Raw genomic sequence first — 20,099 nt, forward strand, 5'->3', positions numbered from 1 at the left:
CAAAACTATATCTTTTTGGTTGTCCGGTTAGCGCAGTGGTTAGCGCACTCGCTTATCCCCAAGACGACCCGGGTTCGAATCTCGGCTTGGGCGCATGTGCGTTTGGTTAGTGGTCACCAAGCCGCCCGCAGTGGGTTTTCTCCGGGCACTCCGGTTTCCCCCACCACATAAGACCACACTCTCGCGCAACATCGTGCCAACGAGAGAGATTAATATAAGTTGCAATAGCTTGTTTCACAATCGTTGTGAAATGAAAAAAGTTTAAATTAAACTAATATACCTAAATGAAGTTTTGAACACTGAGAAAAATATTTTATCTGTGATATGTATAAATAAAATAACTTTCTTATTTATGCCCAGTATCTACCTACTTTCTTAATGGCCCTCGTATATATAAATGGTACAACTATAGTTATATTTAATATGTTAGTGTATTATCGTGGTTCCAAATGATCCAAACTTTGTTAATACTACGGAAAATATTCCTAGGTTCGTTTAAGGCACACGGTCAAACTTCAATCATTGTTTCAAATGTTTCTATCTTTGTCAATTAAGCTGAAAATACTCATAAGTTCGTTCAAGACACAGGGTTAACTTTATACCATGGTTTCAAATGTTTCTATCTTTGTCAATAATACGGAAAATATTCGTAGGTTCGTTTAAGACACGAGTCAAACTTCAATTTCTGTTTCAAATGTTCCTTTCTTTGTTAAAAATACGGAAAATATTCGTAGGTTCGTTTAAGACACGAGTCAAACTTTAATTACTGTTTTAAATGTTCCTATATTTGTTAAAATGCGGAATATATTCCAAGGATCGTTTTAAACACAAGGTTTACTACAAACATTTGTTCAAATGATCATATCTTTGTTTTAGTCCTAAAAATATAAGTAGGTTCGTTTTAAACACGAGGTCCTATAATTAAAATTATCCTATCTTTGATAATAATGCCGACAATCTCCCTAGAATTGTTTATAGCACAAGGCCAAACTTCAACCATGGTGTCTGATGATCTTAACGGGGAACCTCCCCAGGTTCATGCCTTGTAAGATTAAGCATTCAGTAACATCAGTGCCACGTGATATGATTTCCTATAAAGTCGCAAATTAATAAAGCCTGCGAGGCCATTTCCCAACTGTGTAATCTCACTGCCAACCCAAGTATTGTACATTGGAGAAAAGTTGAATTAAAACGTGGATAGGATATCTGCATATTATATGGGAGGATACAGTAAAAGACAAAATAACGTAATGAAACAAAAGTATTAACGTAAGATAAGTGAATATAGTGCAATTTGATAATATCTTATTGGCATTCTACGTTATAATTGACTTTTGAACCAGCAGTTGGGCAACAACGGAATTTAAAATCATGGCTCATAAAGGAAGTATAGTTGGCCAATTCCGTTTCGCCTTACTTTTCGTGTTAATACTGACTGAGAGTGTTACCTCAATTTCCGGTTTGAGGGAACTGCGACTTCTGGGACAGCTACCAATGACCGGAACTGCTTGGACAGGCGGAATGGCGTGCCTACCTCCCCTGAAAATGGCTATAGAGGACGTCAACGCCCGTCCAGGGATACTTGATGGCTATAAACTGACGTACGAATATATCGACTCAATGGTAAGGTTTTGTTTATAGGTACATATCATTGATATATGCACCAAATGAACATATGATTTCAATGCTTCAATGCATTTTTATGTTTAATTTACATTTATTTAATGATCACAACAAAAAGAGAAGATTTTTATACATATAAAAATGATAAGCGATATTTTGTCGCGTTTTAACAGGGGAATAGGTGGCCACGTAGCTATAAATTCAAAACCTTATTTATAAAGATAACACAAGCTTGTCTATTTTCTATACGCACATTTTTCCCTTTCGTTAACATAATTTACAAAGATTGCGAAGCAATACAATCATTTAGGTCGTCGCATAAAGCCTGTATCTTCTGACAGTCCCAGAGTTCGTGCTCTATTGTTTCTGGATATATTTTAAAAAAGGGGTATAGAGTTGTTCTTTTTATTCTACATTAATACAGATATCTATTGGTAGTCATATTTTTTAATTAAAATATTTACCGTAAACATCAAACATACGTTTATATTGTAGTTATATTGGCTTGTCCATTTTATATTGTCATTTTATTTTTTAAAAAATGCCTATTCTGAGAGAACGCATAAAAGTGACACTGCTTTTTTTTTAAAATCAATATATTTACACCTCAACTTCCATTCCTTAAATGAACTGCATTTCGGCAATTTGCGTTCATCAATCGATGAACGCAACATCTTCGGATATGTTTGGATCGCAATTCGTCGCATAAAAATATAAATGAAAACTATTGATCTTGTTATTTTTTGTATTGTGCCAGCAGGTCCCGTAAAATATAAATCAACATTTTAGAAAGTGCTAAGTTATTATATTTTAAACGTTTTGTTGCCAAAAGTGTTTCAATTTTACGTTTTAAAGTGATTTCAAGTGGTTGATCTTTTCCCGCGTTATTTTGACGTCATTTGAAAAAAAAAATGTTTCCGGTAACAGTCGGGTCGTTCTATTTACAGAATGGGTAAGAAAATAATGGGATAAACGCAATTGGGCTGGTCAAAGTACGCGTGGAGTCCTTCGGACTCCACACACTTAGACCAGCCCAATTGCGTTCAAACCCCGATTATGACATCAACACGGCAATTCATCCCTTAAATATCCACATGTATAACAAACATAAGTTTTGAGTGATAAAGCTTGAACTACTTAATAAATAATAGAATGCATCTATGGAAAACATGAATTACTGATATCAAGATTATAACTGTGTATTTAATAGCTGACAACGAACAGATATTGAATGAGTGGTGGGTCCTAAAATTTACAGTAATAGACTATTGTCTCATAGAAGTAGAAGTACCGTGTTTTATGCACCTTTCTTTCAAACTTAACACAGCAGCCATTGTTTTCTATATTTATTCATTCTTTTGGTAAATTAAAGCAATTGTATTATTGGTGTTATATCTTATTTTGGAGTAAGAGTGCTTCTTTAAGTGGTCTATATTTTTTGTGAAGTTTTGATATAAAAGAAACAGTAGCAACGCTTTGATTAAAGCAAGATATACTCCTTTCCTCTAATTAACTGCATTGGCAACCAAAACCCGCCAAGTGTGACCTTGACCTCAGGCTGCAAATGTAATCAAAACCGCCAAGTGTGATCTTGACCTTAGGCTGCATTGGCAACCCAATCCGCCAAGTGTGACCTTGACCTTAGGTTGCATTGACAACCAAAACCAATAATGTGTGTCATTGACCTAAGGTTGCATTGGCAACCCAAACCGCCAAGTGTGACCTTGACCTTAGGTTGCATTGCCAACCAAAACCGCCAAGTGTGACATTGTCCTAAGGCTGCGAATACATAAATTATGTTACTAAAATGCAATGGTTGAAACGATACATTGCTATGAAACTTGGTGGATGACATTTACCATTCAGGCTGTGAGCAAAAATGTAACAAAAGACATTCTCATGGTGCTCTATGTTATGTAGGGGATGTTAATTGAAATCCCTGTAATATCTTAACCACTTTACGGCTTAGAAACGATAAATATGTGCATTTCTACGTTTTCATTAAATGTGATTAATTTCAGAGTAGCCTGCTGAGCTGATTGCAAGTAAGGCATTGAGTTGATGCATACTATTGCATCCATCGGTGCAATCTGACCTGATCAAGGAAATTGTCTGATTGAGTTATATGCAGAGCAGCAATGGCAATGATGCCATTCCATGCTCATGGGGCCTTCATAGTCAACAAGTATTAAGTATACTAAGTGAAGACATGCAGATAGTCAGATAAACACATTTAGAACGTACATGAAAATAAACCAGATTTTTTTGAACGTTGGGCCCATTTGAACTTACTAATGGGTACTTCTGAGTTTATTAAAGGGACTGTACACCAGATAAAACCAGAATCTTTTGAACGTTGGGCCCATTTGAACTTACTAATGGGTACTTCTGAGTTTATTAAAGGGACTGTACACCAGATAATACAATTGAAAGAAAAAAAAAGAAAATTGTCAAAGATTTACATACACATTTATATCGCCGTGTACAATGCATTGACTCTATCGCAATTTTTGCGCATTTTTCCCAATACGAAATTTACTAGAGCTTTTTTTTTGAAATCCCGGGAAACACTTAGAGGTCAATATCTATTATATGACTATATTTCGTGTCTGTCTATATCTCTTGAACCGCTCAAACGAATTAAAAATAATACTGTATTGAGACGTTGTGCATTTGACATGTAATAACCAGTTTGGTAAAGGTCAAGGTCAGGCTAGGTAGTGTTTGTATTTATCCCGATATTTCTGTTTCTAGCGTTCTATTTTTTTCCATACATATTTCCCCCATGTTGTGGAATTGAATTGAATTGAATAGACAACCTTAGGATACAAATACAACCATGAAACGTTCACCAGTCTTATCCGAATTTGTTCTGCACGAATCTTCTTTTTCATAATCCAAATTAATACGCAATTAAGGAAATGGACATTCGCCGTTTATTAAATTTCTTTTGTCATTGTCAAAGTTAATGGAAACACGCATCTGTATTACCCAGCATTCATTTCGCTATCATACCTTCCCGAGCCTTGTCAGCAATATATATGAATTACTGTTTCCCCAGTCGACTTGTCGACCCCCGTTGAAGTGTGGATTTATTGGACATGCGACAGTTTAACTGCTACTTTTCGCGCTGACAAATTTGTTCATACATATAACAATGGACAGGGTTTTTGCAGTTCTCCACATAAATCGACGATAATCAGTTTTCCCAATTATCCAATATCCTTTTTCGGTCCGTCTTTGGAACTGTCGCACTTGAATTCAATTTTGTTTTTCATCAAAATGGCTACCATCGAAATCATTCCGTGCATTATTTACTTCAAATTGTATTGATTAGTTCTATAATATTATAAATAAATAAAATTTTAGAATGGCACTCGTATTAAAAATCCGGGTAAGCGTATTCATATTGCGAGAAAAGTCATAAAACTTACTAATCAGGTGAAAATATCTTCCCCTAAACACCAAAATCTCTTCGAACACCGGCATTTTATTCCGCATCACACGTTCCCACACTTAAAATTCGGAAACACAAAACACGTTAGACCCCCTGCTATTGAAACTATTAACTAATGATGACAAGATTGTGACCGTGTATTTAACTGTTGGAAACGCACAAATATTAAATGACTGGATGTCCTAGAATGTTTACAGTGGTCAACTTTCGCCTCAAAAGGTAGACAAACCGTGTTTTTTAACCTTTCTTTTAAACTAAACACGGTATCCTCCACAAGAACCCTTATTTTTTCGATAGATATACATTCTTTTTCATGAATTAAAACAAATCTGTTAATTGTGATACATCTTATTTGGAAGTAAGAGTGCATCTGTAAAGTAACGTACAGCTAATCCACTTAACTTTGACTCTTTAATTTCAGTGTAGCAAAGGCCCAGCTAGCTATCGGACATTTCGGACAATACATGAGAAGCCCCCATATGTCATGCTCCTGGGAGACGCCTGTTCAACGTCATCCGAGTCCACCGCCGAGGTGTCCCACTTTTACAACCTTACCCAGGTAAGAGGCGACTACCTACAATCTAATATACCTTATAAGAAATGTGAGTTTACTTTTATGGATGCTTTCAAAAGTTCATTTTTAGTACACGGTATTTAGCGGCCTTTTAAAGAGTACTTGGGACTCAAAGGGGTGGTACGCGTTATAAAGAAACTCAAAGTTTGGTATTGGTACGCCGGTTCGCAAAATGGATAGATATCATTTGGATCGCATTCTTTAAGTAGAACATAAAGGCTTTTTCTGTACGGAAGGAGGATGGGATTATACCATCAAATGGCCGCCAAACAACTTTGTTTCTTGACCAATCCCATATTTTGTGCATTTTTCGTTTATCTGGCAGATTAACGATTTATCAGGTTATTAATATTATATGGTTTATTTAGCTTCGTACTAAACGGTTTTATATAACAATTCCTTAATCAGGTACAATCGATCAAATGTACCACAAAACTTCCAGTATACTATATAATACTTATCGTACAACAATTCTCTTACACGTGTAAGACGAGTCCGAATTCCGACTACTTAATCTATGTACAGCCTTTCTTTTATTCTGCTAATAACGACCATTTGAAGCCCACAAGAAGGACTTCAATTTGAACATTGTGTCTCAGCCGCATTGAAAAAAAATCATTTATATTTAATTTATTCCACTGATAGTTGTCCTATGGATCTACATCACCAGTGTTGTCGGACAGGGAGAGGTTTCCTAAATTTTTCCGCCTGTCCCCGCCAGATACAACGATAAACCCGACCAGGATTGACCTCATGAGGACGTTCAACTGGAACAAAATTGCCACCATACATGAGGCGTTGGAGTTTTTCTCAGTTGTAGGTTTAATTTAGCTCATTTGTCTTTCGAGAAAATAAAATCGTGGTTGCAAATTACCATTGCCTTGACGTCGTCGCCGTCGTCATAATACAAAGCTTTAACTTGGGCGAAAACTCCAAAACTGTTTACGGTATTCAAGTTCGAGCCAACGGGGTTGGACTGTATGTTATAAACCTTTGCTGTTTTCTGTCGATGTGTGTCAGTAAGGCATTTGAGACTTGTGCCTCTTATAAGGAACACCGTTAACAAAATTATGCTTGGCATGTCTCTTGAGCTTCCATGGTGTTTTCGGGTAAGATATACACGAACTTTTAGAGTTCGAGTTTGATCGTAAATTTCCATGGTCACCTACATGGCTGTCAATATATCTTTTTTATTATACCGAACCAACAAAACTTGCATGGCGTCCGAGGGTCACAATGCGTCAAAGGGTGATATTGCGGGGCGATAGTCGAAATAAACCCTGGCGTTTGTACTATATGTTATATGGAAGTGATGTTTAATAAAGTTGATACCTAAAACAGTTTTTAATTAGCTGTAAGAGTACATGTGATATCAGAAACCGCTAGGTTACTGTCAGCGTATTCTGACAAACAGACGACTTTATTAACAGAATGAAAGTAGTGTACTTTAAATAATTGCTGAGAATCTGAGAACACTTCAGGGAATATTTTTTTACTATGTATGTACATTCAATCAAAATATCGAGTTTCAAATTTAGCATTTTGATTTCTTAACACTACTTATTGTTCTGTTCTGTTTGCAGTCAATGGACACATTTATCAGGGACGTCAAAAACCTGACCGAGATTGAAATAATTTCTCAGGAAGTATTTGTACATGATCCCTATAACAGAGTGAAGAATATGAAGGTAAGTTGTTAAAAAATCCTGTTTTGTTTCCATAGGTACATTGTAAGACCGGGGAAACCTGTCCTGTTTGTGTAGCCACATGTAGGCCTTGTAAGACAAGGAAAACCCGTCCTGTTTGTGTAGCTACATGAAGGCCTTGTAAGACCGGGAAAACCCGTCCTGTTTGTGTAGCTACATGAAGGCCTTGTAAGACCAGGAAAACCCGTCCTGTTTGTGAAGCTACATGAAGGCCTTGTAAGAAAGGGAAAACCTGTCCTGTTTGTGTAGCTACATGTAGGCCTTATAAGACCGGGAAAACCCGTCCTGTTTGTGTAGCTACATGAAGGCCTTGTAAGACCGGGAAAACCCGTCCTGTTTGTGTAGCTACATGAAGGCCTTGTAAGACCAGGAAAACCCGTCCTGTTTGTGAAGCTACATGAAGGCCTTGTAAGAAAGGGAAAACCTGTCCTGTTTGTGTAGCTACATGTAGGCCTTATAAGACCGGGAAAACCCGTCCTGTTTGTGTAGCTACATGAAGGCCTTGTAAGACCGGGAAACTCCTTCCTGTTTGTGTAGCAAAATGTAGGCCTTGTAAGACCGGGAAAACCTGTCATGTTTGTATACCTACATGTAGGCCTTGTAAGACAGGGAAACTCCTTCCTGTTTGTGTAGCTCCATGTAGGACTTGTAAGACCGGGAAAACCTGTCCTGTTTGTGTAGCTCCATGTAGGCCTTGTAAGACCGGGAAACCCCGTTCTGTTTGTGTAGCCACATATAGGCCTTGTAAGACCGGGAAACCCCGTCCTGTATATATAGCTACATGTAGGCCTTGTAAGACCGGGAAACCCCTTCCTGTTTGTGGGGCTACATGAAGGCCTTGTAAGACCGGGAAAACCTGTCATGTTTGTGTAGCTCCATGTAGGCCTTGTAAGACCGGGAAACACCGTTCTGTTTGTGTAGCCACATATAGGCCTTGTAAGACCGGGAAAACCCCGTCCTGTATGTGTAGCTACATGTAGGCCTTGTAAGACCGGGAAACCCCGTCCTGTTTGTGTGGCTACATGATTGCCTTGTAAGACCGGGAAAACCCGTCCTGTTTGTGTAGCTACATGAAGGCCTTGTAAGACCGGGAAAACCCGTCCTGTTTATGTAGCTACATGAAGGCCTTGTAAGACCGGAAAAACCCGTCCTGTTTGTGTAGCTCCATGTAGGCCTTGTAAGACCGGGAAACCCCGTCCTGTTTGTGTAGCTACATGAAGGCCATGTAAGACCGGTTAAACCCGTCCTGTTTGTGTAGCTACATGTAGGCCTTGAAAGACCGGGAAACTCCGTCCTGTTTGTGTAGCAGCATGTAGGCCTTGTAAGACCGAGAAACCCCGTCCTGTTTGTGTAGCTACATGTAGGCCTTGTAAGACCGGGAAACCTGTCCTGTTTGTGTAGCAACATGTAGGCCTTATAAGACCGGGAAAAACCGTCCTGTTTGTGTAGCTACATGTAGGCCTTGTAAGACCGGGAAAACCTGTCATGTTTGTGTAGCTACATGTAGGCCTTGAAAGACCGGAGAAAACCTGTTATGTTTGTGTAGCTACATGAAGGCCTTGTAAGACCGGGAAAACCTGTCATGTTTGTGTAGCTACATAAAGGCTTTGTAAGACCGGGAAAACCCGTCCTGTTTGTGTAGCTACATAAAGGCATTATAAGACCGGGGAAACCCCGTCCTGTTTGTGTAGCTTCATGTAGGCCTTGTAAGACCGAGAAACCCCGTCATGTTTGTGTAGCTATATGTAGGCCTTGTAAGACCGGGGAAAACCCGTCCTGTTTGTGTAGCTACATGAAGGCCTTGTAAGACCGGGAAACCCCGTCCTGTTTGTGTAGCTACATGAAGGCCTTGTAAGACCGGGAAAACCCCTCCTGCTTATGTAGCTACATGTAGGCCTTTTAAGACCGGGGAATATCCGTCCTGCTTGTGTAGCTACATATAGGCCTTGTAAGACCGGGGAAAACCCGTCCTGTTTGTGTAGCTACATATAGGCCTTGTAAGACCGGGGAGAACCCGTCCTGTTTGTGTAGCTACATGAAGGACTTGGTAGAGCGGGAAAACCCGTCCTGTTTGTGTAGCTACATGTAGGCCTTGTAAGACCGGGAAACCCCGTCCTGTTTGTGTAGCTACATGTAGGTTGCCTTGGAAGACCAGAAAACCAGTCCTGTTTGTGTAGCTACATGTACGCCTTGTAAGACCGGGGAAAACCTGTCATGTTTGTGTAGCTACATGTAGGCCTTGTAAGACCGGGAAAACCCGTCCTGTTTGTGTATCTACATGTAGGCCTTGTAAGACCGGGAAAACCTGTCCTGTTTGTGTAGCTCCATGTAGGCCTTGTAAGACCGGGAAAACTCCTCCTGTTTTGTAGCTACATAAAGGCTTTGTAAGACCGGGAAACCCGTCCTGTTTGTGTAGCTACATGTAGGCCTTGTAAGACCGGGAAAACCCGTCCTGTTTGTGTATCTACATGTAGGCCTTGTAAGACCGGGAAAACCTGTCCTGTTTGTGTAGCTCCATGTAGGCCTTGTAAGACCGGGAAAACTCCTCCTGTTTGTGTAGCTTTATGTAGGCCTTATAAGACCGGGAAACTCCGTCCTGTTTGTGTAGCCACATGTAGGCCTTGTAAGACCGAGAAACCCCGTCCTGTTTGTGTAGCTACATGTAGGCCTTGTAAGACCGGGAAACCCCGTCCTGTTTGTGTAGCCACATGTAGGCCTTATAAGACCGGGAAAACCCGTCCTGTTTGTGTAGCTACATGTAGGCCTTGTAAGACCGGGAAAACCTGTCATTTTTGTGTAGCTACATGTAGGCCTTGCAAGACCGGGGAAAACCTGTCATGTTTGTGTAGCTACATGAAGGCCTTGTAAGACCGGGAAAACCTGTCATGTTTGTGTAGCTACATAAAGGCTTTGTAAGACAGGGGAAACCCGTCCTGTTTGTGTAGCTACATAAAGTCATTATAAGACCGGGGAAAACCCGTCCTGTTTGTGTAGCTTCATGTAGGCCTTGTAAGACCGAGAAACCCCGTCCTGTTTGTGTAGCTACATGAAGGCCTTGTAAGACCGGGAAAACCCGTCCTGTTTGTGTAGCTACATAAAGGTTTTGTAAGACCGGGAAAACCCGTCCTGTTTGTGTAGCTACATAAAGGCATTATAAAACCGGGGAAACCCCGTCCTGTTTGTGTAGCTTCATGTAGGCCTTGTAAGACCGAGAAACCCCGTCCTGTTTGTGTAGCTACATGTAGGCCTTGTAAGACCGGGGAAAACCCGTCCTGTTTGTGTAGCTACATGTAGGCCTTGTAAGACCGGGAAACCCCGTCCTGTTTGTGTAGCTACATGAAGGCCTTGTAAGACCGGGAAAACCCCTCCTGTTTATGTAGCTACATGTAGGCCTTTTAAGACCGGGGAAAATCCGTCCTGCTTGTGTAGCTACATATAGGCCTTGTAAGACCGGGGAAAACCCGTCCTGTTTGTGTAGCTAAATATAGGCCTTGTAAGACCGGGGAAAACCCGTCCTGTTTGTGTAGCTACACGAAGGCCTTGGTAGACCGGGAAAACCCGTCCTGTTGGTGTAGCTACATGTAGGCCTTGTAAGACCGGGAAAACCCGTCCTGTTTGTGTAGCTACATGTAGGGTGCCTTGTAAGACCGGGAAAACCCATCCTGTTTGTGTAGCTACATGTAGGTTGCCTTGTAAGACCGGGAAAACCCGTCCTGTTTGTGTAGTTACATGTACGCCTTGTAAGACCGGTGAAAACCCGTCTTGTTTGTGTAGCTACATGTAGGCCTTGTAAGACCGGAAACCCCGTCCTGTTTGTGTAGCTACATGTAGGCCTTGTAAGACAGGAAAAACCCGTCCTGTTTTGTAGCTACATAAAGGCTTTGTAAGACCTGGAAACCCGTCCTGTTTGTGTAGGTACATTTAGGCCTTGTATGACCGGGAAAACCCGTCCTGTATGTGTATCTACATGTAGGCCTTGTAAGACCGGGAAAACCTGTCCTGTTTGTGTAGCTCAATGTAGGCCTTGTAAGACCGGGAGAACTCCTCCTGTTTGTGTAGCTCCATGTAGGCCTTGTACGACCGGGAAACCCCGTCCTGTTTATGTAGCTACATGAAGGCCTTGTAAGACCGGGAAAATCCCGTCCTGTTTGTGCAGCTACATGTAGGCCTTGTAAGACCGGGAAAACCCGTCCTATTTTGTAGCTCCATGTAGGCCTTGTAAGAACGGGAAAACCCGTCCTGTTTGTGTAGCTCCATGTAGGCTTTGTAAGACCTGGAAAACCCGTCCTGTTTGTGTAGCTACATGTAGGCCTTGTAAGACCGGGAAAACCTGTCATGTTTGTGTAGCTACATATAGGCCTTGTAAGACCGGGAAACCCCGTCCTGTTTGTGTAGCTACATGTAGGCCTTGTATGACCGGGAAACCCCGTCCTGTTTGTGTAGCTACATGAAGGGCTTGTAAGACCGGGAAACCCCGTCCTGTTTGTGTAGCTACATAAAGGCCTTGAAAGACCGGGGAAACCCCGTCCTGTTTTGTAGCTCTATGTAGGCCTTGTAAGACCGGGAAAACCCGTCCTGTTTGTGTATCTACATGTAGGCCTTGTAAGACCGGGAAAACCTGTCCTGTTTGTGTAGCTACATGTAGGCATGGTAAGACCGGGAAAACCCGTCCTGTTTGTGTAGCTCCATGTAGGCCTTGTAAGACCGGGTAAACCCCGTCCTGTTTGTGTAGCTCCATGTAGGCCTTGTAAGACCGGGAAAAACCGTCCTGTTTTGTAGCTCCATGTAGGCCTTGTAAGACCGGGAAAACCCGTCCTGTTTGTGTAGCTACATGTAGGCTTTGTAAGGCAGGGAAAACCTGTCCTGTTTATTTAGCTATAATGTTAAATACAAATGTCAACTTAAATCCCATGGGTTTCCCAGGTATAAACATCTAACATATGCGCAAACGGCTGGATATAGACAAGATTATATGTACAATGGACACCTAAAAGGCTTTGTTCAAGGAATTTTAGGCATGAAAATCCCCTTCTGTGCATCTACTGCTAATTGCACTAGTGTCACAGTAGGGGCCAATTTCCAGTGTATTGGTTTATTGACTCAGGGCCATTTAGGGTCCATTTCTCTTAAAAAAAACCATTCCAAATTGCACAGCAGGATACTCAGAACAGAGATCTGATAAGAGGGATGAAGGCATGTAGCTTAAGATCAATAAACAGAGGATGTGTACTAAACACATTTTTTTTTTTGGGGGGGGGGCACTTATAGTAGGATTAAATACATTAGATGAACAAGTATTATGATTTCCGTATATGGAGATTGATATGATTTTACCATGTAAAATAATTTTTTGCCCAAATGAATAGATTTGTCACTCGTTAATGGAACTATAACTCTAATTAATGGTTATTATTATTTACAGCTATAAAGCTTTCTGTATTATCTTAATGGGATCAGGAGCTGCTCATTCTTAACAGTAAAAATCCTGTTAAGGCACACGCAACTAATCAGTAGTTTAAAGGCAAACGTTAAAATGTGTGTCATTTGGTCATAAAAATATTGCACTTTTATAAAAAAGTAGAGCAAAAAGTCCCATAATTAATATTGACGTGTTTCCATCGTCAGTTTTATAATTGACTTTGGATGATGTTCAACTTTCACAGGATTTGTTTTGCTAAGCCATATACTTCTATTTACTAACAAACATCAATGGGTTTAACTGAATAATCTTATTTTTAAACAGGCTTTTCAATAATGTGGAATAGTTATTTATGGTCAACTGATTTATTTTACCTTCACCAATATGTACTTAGAATAATGTTAGTCTTTACCTGGGCCAAAAAAATCACCTCTTTATACCTGTAAATTTTCCCGTCTAAATTATTGCAGGATTCAAACATAAAGACGGTCACAAAGACACGTTTTTGTCTATTTCATATCGCCATTTTAATTATTGCGCATGCGCAAATCTTCATCCGCGATACTACGCAAAATCAATAAGGCATTTGTATGTCTAATGTTTTAGGAAAATAATATTAAAATTACCTAATTAGTAACTGTCACTGGTCCTCCGAAGTGAGGCAACAAGGCATTAACATTATTCACAAAATGCTAGCTGATATGGAAAGTCGTTGTTTGAAAAATAAATTGAATATACAAATACAATTGGTGCGAACTTCACTTGAATTCGATCGCATTTGGTTCACTCTAAATGTACGAGGTTATACCATTTTTGTTATCTTATAAACAAAGACTTACGGAAAATGAGTATATACTATGACCAAAAGTTTCAAATAGATTCATCCCAACCCGAGCGTAGTTTTTTGCGGAAACGGCCATGGTAAATGCTGTTTCTTCTACCTGTCTTAAACAAAGTTTAGTAAATATGTTTTATTCCGCTGGAACTCTTATGTGCGTAATGAAAATAAAAATAGTACCATACGGGTACTTATTATTTCTTTGCCCGTGGACAAGATAAGAATTCAAGCATAGCCAAATATTTTGATCTTTTCATCTGGGTCGGGAGAAAATCTTTTTCCTAATCTCAATCGTAGACAATGATAGAGTCTTTAATATTAATATTATCAGTTATATTTAAAACATGGTCATATTGAGAATTACCAGAATGCCGTCAACAAATTAAGATTACATTTTGGAACGGTTAGATAGAATAATACAAATTTTGTTAGTAGGATTTGTTTATCTTGTAACATTTGAATAGATGATTTTCACTTCCTTTTTCAATTTCAAATGTTGTTAAATATTCACTTTTACTCCAAAAAAGGATATACCACAATTAAAGCAAATGTTTTAATATACCAAAACGGATGAATAAATGTCGAAAACAATGGTTCTTATGAAGGATACCAAGTTTAATTTAAAATAAAGGTGCGGAAAACACGGTAGTTCTACCTTATGAGACGATAGTAGATAACTGTACTCCTTTTAACCCTCACCAATCATTTAATATTATTGCGAGTTCAGGTATGAAATACGCGGTTATAACCGTGTTATCAGTAATTCATATTTTCCATAAATGCATTATTTAGTTAGTATTTAAAGGTTTATCACTCAAAGTTTATGTTTGTTATACATGTGTATGTTTTGATTTTGATTAAGAGTGTCACTTTAATCCAGAAGTCCGAAATAATAACAGATACTTGGCTAGATATTATTGGCTACACTATTGTCGACAGAGCATGTCTAAAACCATTCATTTTATGCAACAGCAGTTGATGATCTCGCTGCAATTGTATATAGGTCTTTAAAAGGTAAAAAAATGAATGTTAATCCATAAGCATTTTTAAGGAAATATAAACGTGATTTTTATATGTTTCCGAAATCTAAAGAAGTTTTACAATTGTAATTTTGTACTGAGTAATTATTTACGGATCAACGTTCTATTTTATATACATTTAGTAAAGAATTTAATATATCCTGATTAAATTATGTTTCCATTATATCTTGTCTTATGCTTAAGGGATACATGAACTTGTATAATCATAAACTTGTATTACATGTGTTGAATAAACTAAGTTAACTGCAGGTAATCCAACATTTAAAATTCTTAAAAACAGAATAAACAGACAAATGCGGAGCATATGCATGAACATTTGAACCAATAAAGAATAAATATGATGTTACAGCTGCGCTCTCACTGATTGAACGTTTTGACATTTTTAAGTTTAAAAAATCCGCTATCTGCTATTATTTCGCTATGTATTTTGTGGGGTGACACTCGTATTTAAAATCAATGCATACACATTTATAACAAACATAAATTTTGAGTGATAAACCTAAACTACCTATAAAATAATGCAGTTATGGAAAATACTAATTACTGATAACTGTGGGGATTCTCTAGTGCTGACAGTATTGAGAGACTGCATAGAAAGCAAAAGTTTGGTGTTAAAATGGCAACCAGTAATAATGGACTGTATGGTGGAACGGGAAGGTCACCATTGATAATCAGCAGAAAGATACGCATTATTAAATATTGTTTTAAGCTTATAAGTTGCTATGATAACAATTGCTCTTCACGATAATTTGTTTCATATGATTTATTTCATATGTTTTGCATCTTGGCTATAGATGATATGTCATTTAATGCTGAATAAATATGATGTTATGTTATGTTATGATAACAATTGTATTTTGTATGCTATATATGTTAATGTGTTACGAAAATGTGATAATAACGAAAGTAACTGGCATTCAAATATTAAAGAAATGCTTCGGCAGACTGGTTTTAATGATGTGCGGTTATTTAGGGACTCGGTAATAAATGTTAAATGCTTTATTGCTCAATTTAGATTAAGCCTTAAAGACATTTATACTACCCAATAGATGGAAACAGTGAACATGTCAAGCGGATTATCGTTATATCGTGAAATAAAGACTGCCTTTGAAATACGTGATTATTTAGCAGTGTTAGACAACTTAAAGCACAGACAAGCTATTTCAAAAATGAGATTGAGCTCACATATTAAAGCTAAATATTGAAAGGGGCAGATACACACGAATACCAAGACAAGATAGAAAATGTGAACTATGTAACAGGAACGATATTGAAGATGAATATCATTTTATGATTGTATGTGATGTATATAGTGACTTAAGGAGAGACTAAATCCCTCCGTATTATACAAACAGGCCTAGCATGTTCAAATTTGTTAAACTACTAAATGTAAAGAGTAAACAGCTCCTGCATAAAATAGCTGTTTATATTATTAAAGCCTCTAAATTAAGAGATACTATTATTAATAGTGTGCAATAGAAGATTGTATCATTTCCTTCTCTGTGTAATTATATTAGATGAAATGCATTTTTTTGGTAATGGTGTTGTATGCCATTCTTTGTGTATGTGTACATTTGTTATCTATTAACATGTTAATGATGATAAGCTGTATATGCTTAATCCTTAATAAAATTATGTTATATGTTATATGATAACAATATTGAAGCCGTGTATTTAATAGCCGAATAAATACAAATATTAAAAGACAGGTGAATGCTTAAAGATTTAAGACTATCGTCTCATGAGTTAGACATGCCGTGTTTTCTGCACCCTACGCTCGGGTCGGAATGAACCTATCTTACACTCTCGGCCATGGAAGATACTTATAATCATTGGGAATTAATTGTCAATTATGCCTGATAAATATTGAAATACACCGTTAAGACAATGTCACTGATCAGAATGTTTTTCTCAGCGCTGAAAGGAACTGCCTATGCTTCTAAATTAAGGACATTCCTAGCTATTAGCTTCTTAGTTTCATATTAGCCACGGAATAAAGACTATCAAGTAGTACTTTCTTCGGGAATAATGAACTAATATTTACGTTTGAGAAACATGAGTAGCATAAACCGTACTTATTAAACATAGGACTTCGCTAAGCAGGTTCATCAGAGTGGATCACTATTGATTTGAACCTTTACTTTCTGGAAAAATTATGTTTGGTTGACAACTAGTACAGAACAGAACAGAACAAAACAGAACAAAATGTTTGTTTATCTTAAGCATATATAGCTCATCGTTATAAACACAAAAATAAATACACATATTAAACATTGCATGCATGAATGAACAAAATGAATAATTTTGCATTCTACTATTTACAATCAAGTTATACAATACCGCGAAAAAAAAAACACTTTCCAAAAATAAAAAAACGACCTCATTAATACAATGTTTACACACACAGTTACCTCGATGCAAAAAAATTGGGAAAGTCATGTGACAGGAATATTTTTTTTTCGCGCAATACACTACCTGGGCACTATGCGCGCTTTTGAAAATTACTATAATTCGAAATACACGCTATAAGCGATAAAAATGCTATTAGACATTAACATTTTCTTTTCCTTTCTTTTTGAGTAAATAAAGGTCTGGCCGCGCCTTATTGTGGCAGCATTTTAACCTGACCCCATTGATCCCAAAGTGTGACTTAAACAAAACTTTGAATCCATCGGAGGAGTTTCACCCTCACCAGTTGATAGAATTTTCGTCATAGGAGTAATTTTGTAATGCCGCGAGACCTGCGATCGATCATATCCAGATTGGAATAACGATTCTGACTATTGAAAATGGTTACATTTCTCCAGCCAACTTACTTTTTATCAATGCATACGTACCCAAAACTTAAAACTGGATTTTTTAAAAATGTTATTCCAACTAATTTTGGCCCTTTTAATCATTATTTATATGATCCAATAAAGTGTATTGCAATCCCAGGCAATAAATTGAATTTGTAAAACACCAGATATAACAAGAGACACCAACATTAGAATTTAAATTGTTCAATCACAAGGTTTGTTTAAAAATCAAAACGTCTTCCTGACTAGATTAGTATCTGATTTACCATTACACAAAATACTAAGCTTTAATTTATAGTAAAATTGAAGATTTGATTATATACAAACTCATATTTTTGTGTATGTCAATGCAAAAGAAAACAGAAAGGAGAAACAGCATTTTTTCTAATATTATATTTGAAGGCAAAGTTTACAAATCTAAGACCCCTTTCTCCTAACAACACGGCTGTTTTATCTTTTGAAAATCCTAAAGGTATAATGAAGATTTACATAGTACAATGTTTTGGGGTAAAACACCTAATACCTTTTGCATTAAGTATATAAACAAGCTTAAAACACTAATCTTTAAATGCAAACCAATTGTGTACATAACAAAAAGAACATTTCGTTTTAATGTATGGACCAATAGCAGTTATAATATTCATTTTTACCGTCAATGTCACTTGAGCGCTTATATTATTTTCACTTCTGTTTCTTTTAAGGCATTCAATTTACGGAATGGTTTTGAAACCAACCGTGAATAATCTAGTTTATTATCATCATAACCAATTGACAATTAGTTACAAGAAAACAACCATATGGCAAGGAAAAAATACAAGAAAAAGAATCACTCAAGGTTCAGTAAGGTTCTACCGGGCAATACCCTTGTCTGAACACGGGAACAAAACATTGGAAATGAGTTTTTTTTATCTTCCAACATTTACAAAACACATCTTTTTAATTAGTTTTAGATAAAAATGCACGTCAATTAGCTGCCATTTTATATCGAGATCATGTGGCGAGGGATTTCAGCTAATTAATTGGCCAATTAAATGATGTGCTATTATTTATTTACGAAATACAATTTAAATACTGGTCAACTGATTGTTTCATTGGCAATTTGCGATGGTAAATTCGATTTTATATTTTTCAGGACAGAGATGTAAGAATCATCGTTGCGCTGATGTACGAAGACAAGGCGAGGAAAATGCTGTGTGCTGTAAGTCAATTACCCAAGATGGCAAATGCAGATGGCAAATGCTGATCTCGGGTTAGGGCCGCAAAGCTAATAATCGCCGGCATAATCAGAGATGCATTGCATAAGCATTTAGCTCAAGAGCCTCCTATGGACAATATGTATGTAATGTTACGTAATGAGAGCTCGGTATGTAGTTGCCCGTTTTTGCTTGTGGACATCACTCTTCAGTAACATGACGTTACATTGACAAGTCAACTTTTGAAATGAAAGGGATAACCCGATTGGAATTTCTACAGGCGTGCTCTTATTTTTACTCCAAGTCGCACTGCAACTAACTCCCCATGCACATTTGATTCAAAATGAAGTTACGCATGTATCAATATCACTTCAAAAATGTATTTTAAGAGATACCAATTGCATTTAAAATGTTATAAAATATCGGACACCTTGTAGAAATAGTATATACATCACACTGACGATTTGGTTTGCTCATGGCCTGCAATTATGTGACGATGATATATGTTGTTTTAAACATGTTCAAATAAATTCCATAAGGGCAGCAGATTATGGCCAATAAATATGTCAAAACACAGCCATTTCATTAGCGATTCTTTACGGTCGTAAGGTTACTATCCCATTATTAGAAGTAATTCCATAACAACTCTATTGCATGGCCATATCAGTTATGTAATATGTCTATATCATGGCTTCTTTTGACCATGTTGGTCACCGTCTGGCAATTGGGCCAATTTAGAAACGTGATACCTTAGGTAAAGCTAGTAAGATACTGTTCTCAATAATAAAAATGAAACTCTAATTTAGCCCTTTTGAGAGGAACAAACTTTAAAGCTGCACTCTCACAGATATACCGTTTTAACATTTATTTTTATTTTAGCTGAAATGAAAAACTCTGCGATCAAAGTTTTGTCAGCAGTCTTATATGACTGTTTGTCATGAATTTACGCATAAATTGCTCGTTCCAAGACAAAAAATGAAAAAACCCCATGTCAAAACGTTCAATCTGTGGGAGTGCTGCTGTAAGGTCTTTCAAGTCAATCTGAACGAGAACACACACATTTATCAGTGTCTGAAAACGGCATTTGAGTACACTGTTAACTGTGTGTGTTTGTCCTGGGGCATCATATATATTGCTGTGTGTCTTGAAGAAGTTCTGTTAGGTTCTTGTTCCTTTAAACCTTGACTGTGACCATTTGAACTACTTTCTATTTTTTGTCGCTATAATAGTAAACTTTGGACCATGCGTACAGTTTTGAAAACAAATATCAATGTTGTGCTTTGATGACCTTGTGTAACATTGTCTAGTAGGAACAGTGGTTTGAAACTTTCACTGAGGTGAGTAATTAAGGGCCACCATGGCCCTCTTGTTATGGTATTTTAATCAAACATATACATTAGTTCGATATTCATGACAGCTCTGTTTCTTTTGAAAACCAGCCAGATCTGCTC

At 37.7% G+C, this 20,099-nt stretch overlaps 1 protein-coding gene across 1 annotated transcript in view; it reads left to right on the forward strand.

Annotated features, from left to right (window-relative positions):
- Positions 1 to 1,371: 1,371 nt before the first annotated feature.
- Positions 1,372 to 20,099, forward strand: part of LOC128226939 (gamma-aminobutyric acid type B receptor subunit 1-like) — a 37,180-nt gene continuing 18,452 nt past the window's right edge. The window contains exons 1-5 of the mRNA XM_052937062.1: positions 1,372 to 1,623; positions 5,502 to 5,639; positions 6,300 to 6,470; positions 7,238 to 7,342; positions 18,588 to 18,653. Coding sequence (XP_052793022.1) covers positions 1,372 to 1,623; positions 5,502 to 5,639; positions 6,300 to 6,470; positions 7,238 to 7,342; positions 18,588 to 18,653 — 732 coding nt within the window. The remainder of the gene's footprint in view (positions 1,624 to 5,501; positions 5,640 to 6,299; positions 6,471 to 7,237; positions 7,343 to 18,587; positions 18,654 to 20,099) is intronic.

The sequence above is a fragment of the Mya arenaria genome, chromosome 1 (assembly GCF_026914265.1).
Source record: "Mya arenaria isolate MELC-2E11 chromosome 1, ASM2691426v1".
In the NCBI taxonomy this organism is placed as follows: domain Eukaryota; kingdom Metazoa; phylum Mollusca; class Bivalvia; order Myida; family Myidae; genus Mya; species Mya arenaria.